The sequence below is a fragment of the Gossypium raimondii genome, chromosome 3, assembly GCF_025698545.1.
Source record: "Gossypium raimondii isolate GPD5lz chromosome 3, ASM2569854v1, whole genome shotgun sequence".
Classification (NCBI taxonomy): domain Eukaryota; kingdom Viridiplantae; phylum Streptophyta; class Magnoliopsida; order Malvales; family Malvaceae; genus Gossypium; species Gossypium raimondii.
Window position 1 is genome coordinate 11,640,848 of NC_068567.1, and position 5,331 is coordinate 11,646,178.

Genomic DNA, 5,331 nt, shown 5'->3' on the forward strand with positions numbered 1-5,331 from the left:
GATTTAATCCTTTAAAAATCATAAAGATGTAGACTATTAAAATAGTCAAATTGCATTTTTACTATTGTAAAAATATACAATTTAATTCTGGCCCTCCAAAAAAAACTTTTGGCTCCGTCACTGCACACATGGCTTATTAGTGCACAATTGCGCTAAAAAAATGAATTATAGGTGTTATGTGATCAATGAGAATGTTAGTTTTGGTTCATAGAAACTCAAAGTTTCATCAATTATTTAGTAAATTATATGTTATTTACCTAAGTTCTGGTTTATGGTCTAAAGGATAGTAGAATTACTACAGTATATCAAAGTACTTGGCTAAAATTTTTACCATTACTCTTTGAAATATGTGGGAATTGTTGGAGTATAAAGTATTTTGAAGAGTCTCACATCCTTCAGTTAAGCCTGTTAAATTTTATTTTTAAAGCATTACATACTTTGGGCTTGTAAATGCCCAAACGAGAAGATAAAGATGATGAGTTGAAATCAGTTTTGTCTGCCCCTAGCATGTGATACAAGGCGAAGTTCAGTCCGTCTCGACTTGTTCGACTAATGTTCAAATTTCCAAACGCATACATTTTTTTGTCTTAAATTTAGGCATGCATGGTACTTATAAATACTATCATTACCAACCTTCTAAAATCATCTTACTCCTCTCTCAAACGCTTCTCATATGCCTTTAGCTTAGTGCTTATTATTCTTTGTTTTTCTTCAAAACAAATAGTGCTTTTTAAAATTGAAAGATAAGCTACCCACGAAATATTCTTAAGAACAGAACAGTAAACTTTTATGTTTGAACCTCCTTCCTTATTTTCCATCATTATCAATTTTTGATGTTGTCTTATATCTAACTCATAGGTGTTCACAAACAAGCTAAAATAATCCATTTTGAGGCCAATTTTTTTCCACCATCTCTAAAAAAGGGGGCAGCCAGAATATAAAATCCGCCCGATTCTTGTGATGAATCTGCTGTCAAATATCAGATATGAAACACAAAAGATTGCATTACATATGAAATGATGAATCATATGTCAACATCGAGTATCTCAATACGTCAACAATCTTTAATTTGATGTATTTTTTAAAAAAATTTGAATTAAATACAAGTTCGATTATGTAAAATGACCTTTAAAACATGTGAGAAAAGTTAAAAAAAATTAATAAATTTGTAGCAAACAAGGGCGTAAAATAGATATCTTTTGGCTAAAAACTGTGAATTTAGTTCACTAGTCTTAAAACCAAACAAATATTTTGAAATCAGAATTAATCTTATTTTTATTAAGAGAGAACTCAAACAATTTCAATTTGACTTCAAATTAATAGTCGATGCAAATTTTAAGCCTTGAATTTTTATTTTAATATAAAATACACTCGTATCTTGTACTCATCTAAATTCATAATTGTGATTGCAAGATTCCGGGATTCTTTCAATTTTGACAGTAGAGAATCTACAATATAAAATCAAATAAATTAAAGGTTTAAATATGATTCTCTCTGCAACTGTTTCATATGAACTTGATCCAACTCAGGCTCATATATGTATATGCTCAAATATTTTCACTAGTTCAAAAACAATAATATAATCATAGTTGATGGTTTTTCTTCGTATTACTCCATGTGATTTGCAAAAGTTGTACTTTTGAATTCATATTTTAATCCTTATACTTTTTAAAATTTAAAATTTTAGCCCTGACCCAAACAATAACAATAGAATCGGTTTGGTTAATTTCAATTACTAGTCTTGTACCATGCTTTCAGCTATAGATTTAGTTCATTTTCTCCAATTGGGTCATTCTAAATCTTTATACTTTTCGAATTTCTAAATTTCATTCTTGACGCAAATGATAGATGTTAATCAATTAATTGGATTTTTAGTAAGTAATACGTGGAAATAAGAAGTTAATATGACATTACACGTATAGTAATATGTTTGGCACATTAGAATTAGAAATAATTGAACTCTATTTAATGAATTTAACAATTACTGTTTGATGAATACTGAAATTTTAAAATTTGTAAAGTACAAATACTAAAAATAACGAAATAATCCACAGTAAATTGTAAAATTTACAGACAGAATTTAACCTTTTTTCTCTTTTCATATTCTTCACATTGGCAAGTTACACGAGGAATTTGATTCTTTCCCAAGCCATTTTCAATCAAGGTATAGCTTATGTAGCTATCAGGATGCTAAATAAAAAATATTCCAATGAATATATAAAAATTGATGAACCTGGAATAATTGAGATACCTGGAACAAATTTAGCTGCTTGATTGCTATTTTGGGTATTTGCAGTAGTAGACTGCTATAGCATATAATGAGAACTAAGCTAAAGAGCTTAAAAGTATGGAAATGAAACATTTGGACAAAGAACATAGGCAAACCACTCGTGGTTTTTAATTTTTACTGCACCAAGTTCAGAAGCCTCAAGAGTACAATCAAAACATAATTAGCTAAATTACATTAGATGCAGAGCAGCTTAGAGAGATAGAGAGGGGAAGGGATGGTTACATAGTGATTTTTAATTTTTTTTTTATTGGTTGGGGGAAGAACAACTCTGCTAGGAATTTAATCAAACACCTGGAAGGGAATATTTTTTATGTTCCTTGAGTGAAGGGGGTGTTTGAAACTGGAATAGTAACAATTTTGGTAGGTCCATTAATATCATCATCATCATCAGTGATTGATTTAGCATTGCCTGTGATAGGCAATTCCTGCAGGCCATTGCATTTCACATCTGTTTCCGAGTTTTCCCCATCTTTGCTTTTACCCCACACCACTGTGTAGAGGCCTGTGACTATGATAATAGCTCCAAGAATGCTGAAATTATGAAAAAAGAAGAAAAATAATGAGCAAAACAATGGAGAATCCACTAATGAATAAGATATTTAAGTTGTTTAATGGTTAAATATAAAGAAGCTACTTGAAAAATGCATTAATTCTGTCACTATCAGCAAAATTTATTATGCTTTAATTTGTAAACTTTGTTATTATCATCCCAGGATGAATAGAATATATGCTTCTGGTGTCAATATTTATCAAAAACAAATGAAAGATCAAGTTGTTTGCACTTTGCACCATACCTTCCAAGGTGGATTTTTTCTGCTAAAATAATTGCCCCTAGTATTGCAGTGATGATCATGCATAGAGGACTGAAAGATGTTACGAAAACCGGCCCTCGTTGCCTGATCACGACTCCTTGCACGTAATACGCAATCCCGGAGTTCACTATCCCCTGATCAATCACAAATTTTGATATTAAAAGTGTGGATATATATCTGTTTCATGTGCATGATCATGGCTGCCAAGAAAAAAAGGCTATGTAGGGGGCACTTACAGAGTAGGATGCGGCAAGTAGCCTCGAGTCCCACCCGAGTTTCCACGCACTTAGGTCGCGAACCATAATGAGTGACACAATTGCATCTTCAATCATCCCCATGAAACATATCCATGCTGTAAGGGATAGCTCTGCAGGGTACTTCTTCAACGTGAAGGACTGAACCAGAAACCATAACAAAAGCATTAGATCAAACATAAGCAGTTTCAATCAACTTTAGTTTTTTTTTTTTTTCATTCAAGGGTTCATCGGGATTCGGACTCACTTGCAATATAAAGAAGCCTGCCCAGCTGCAGATGCTTCCAAGAAGAAGTATTGTGCCAGTAACCCAATGTTTATCTTCGGATTTGGTGGCGGTTCCTTGGTGAACAGCTCCCCCTGACTTGATGAAGTCAATAATGGGACCTTTGTATAAAGTCATCACCATTGCTCCTATGACTGTAATTGCTGTTCCAATGATCTTTGCTAAACTTCTTATTTTCTTCACATTGACCTTCTCTAACCTGAATTCGACCGATAAATTCCTTTAATATCTTGATGGAAAATTTTAAGCTATTTGATGTGGGGTGCAATGGCATGTTTTTTCTCACCTGAAAATCATTGCCAATATGAAGGTAACAGCAGGAAGCATGTTGACAAAAGCTGATGAAAATGTTGCTGTTGTTAACTTCATCCCCAGATAGTAAAAGTTTTGGTCAAGCACTGGCCTGAAACATCCCATCAATAATGTTTAATTACTTATTATATGTATGCATGAAATTATGCATTTATTTGCATGAAGATAGAAAAGGAAGGGAATTTAGAGCATTACTCTAGGAAACCAAGAGCTACAATCCTGAGGAAGACAGGGAGGGTCATCTTTGGCCTTATTTTCCTGCGTAAAAGAATGGAAAGCAACAATAAGGTTAAGGGAGTTGAAGAAATATGAACGCGTTCGTGATAGAGGAGCCATTGCGGTTTAAATCGTAACCGCAAGGTGGCATTACAACCTTTCGAGAACAATGGCAAAGGGTGCAATGACAATGGTGGCGACGACATGTCGGTACGTGGCGAGGATGAAATTGCTCATTCCATGCTTCAAACAAACCATGGAGACTATGTACATCCCTGCATATCCAAACTGCAGGGAGACCATTGCAAGGTATGGTTTCATTGTGTTCAACCCATTAAACAAAGCTGCAAATGGCGATCGGCCTCCCATTGGTTTTATTTCTATTACCTCTCTCTCTACTTTGCTCTTAGGCTGCCAACTTCATGAATGAGAAATGGTCCTTTTATAGGCAACAAAACAAAGTAAGTGAAACCCAAGATGAGTTTAAAGTCGGAATTTCGATATCTGTAATTTCTTTTCCAAATTTGGATACCAATAATATAAGGGCTGCACTAACTCTCAATTTCGATTACCTTATCCTTTAAGCAAAAAGATTCAGCACTATTCTCATAACCTTCACTTTAATAATAGAATAAGAGAAAAATATATATTTTAAAAAATAGTGAAAAAAAAAGAAATATGTTTATATGGATCTTTATGAATATGATGCTTTTTTTTAGGGAAGTGGGTATTTGATTCATTGACCACCAAATGATGTTGAGGTTAAGTGCGCATGATGCATGCAAAAGCTATTTGGCTTTATGTGTTTGATTGTTTGAGTGCCATGAATGTTTGGCCACCATTTCTAACTTGTTTGTATTAAAAATATAATAATAACTCTCTTTTCTTTTCCTTTTCATAAAATTTACTATGATTTAGGGTTTTATATTGTTATTAATTATTTTCAAAATATTTTTGAATAAAATAATATCATTGCAGCCATAAGTAATATTAAAATAAAGAGTTTTTGAGGTCAAATGTAAAAATTATAATTTCCAACTTTTTTACATTGAAAAAAGCAATTTTAAGATCAAATAACTCAAACTTTAGTAAAGTTATTACCCTCAAAGTAATAGCAATTTAAGAATTCAATTTAGTGACAGGTTGAATCTTAACTTAGTT

At 32.6% G+C, this 5,331-nt stretch overlaps 1 protein-coding gene across 1 annotated transcript; it reads right to left on the bottom strand.

The window, feature by feature from the left end:
* Positions 1-2,376: 2,376 nt before the first annotated feature.
* LOC105797175 (WAT1-related protein At4g08300) lies at positions 2,377-4,595 on the bottom strand. Its single transcript, XM_012627118.2, has 7 exons — positions 4,328-4,595; positions 4,150-4,212; positions 3,929-4,045; positions 3,604-3,841; positions 3,339-3,497; positions 3,085-3,236; positions 2,377-2,821 (listed from the first exon to the last, which is right to left on the bottom strand). The coding sequence occupies exons 1-7, from the start codon at positions 4,537-4,539 to the stop codon at positions 2,599-2,601; spliced, it is 1,164 nt and encodes a 387-aa protein (XP_012482572.1). The 5' UTR covers positions 4,540-4,595; the 3' UTR covers positions 2,377-2,598.
* Between the last annotated feature and the right edge of the window lie 736 nt (positions 4,596-5,331).

What these genes read in the sequence shown, in the direction of transcription:
- LOC105797175 (XM_012627118.2), bottom strand. Translation starts at nt 4,539, where the DNA reads ATGGGAGGCCGATCGCCATTTGCAGCTTTGTTTAATGGGTTGAACACA. An exon ending in GTAGCTCTTGGTTTCCTAGA is followed by an intron (nt 4,046 to 4,149) that starts GTAATGCTCTAA and finishes GGGATGTTTCAG; the next exon opens with GCCAGTGCTTGACCAAAACT. An exon ending in GAAAAAATCCACCTTGGAAG is followed by an intron (nt 2,822 to 3,084) that starts GTATGGTGCAAA and finishes TCATAATTTCAG; the next exon opens with CATTCTTGGAGCTATTATCA.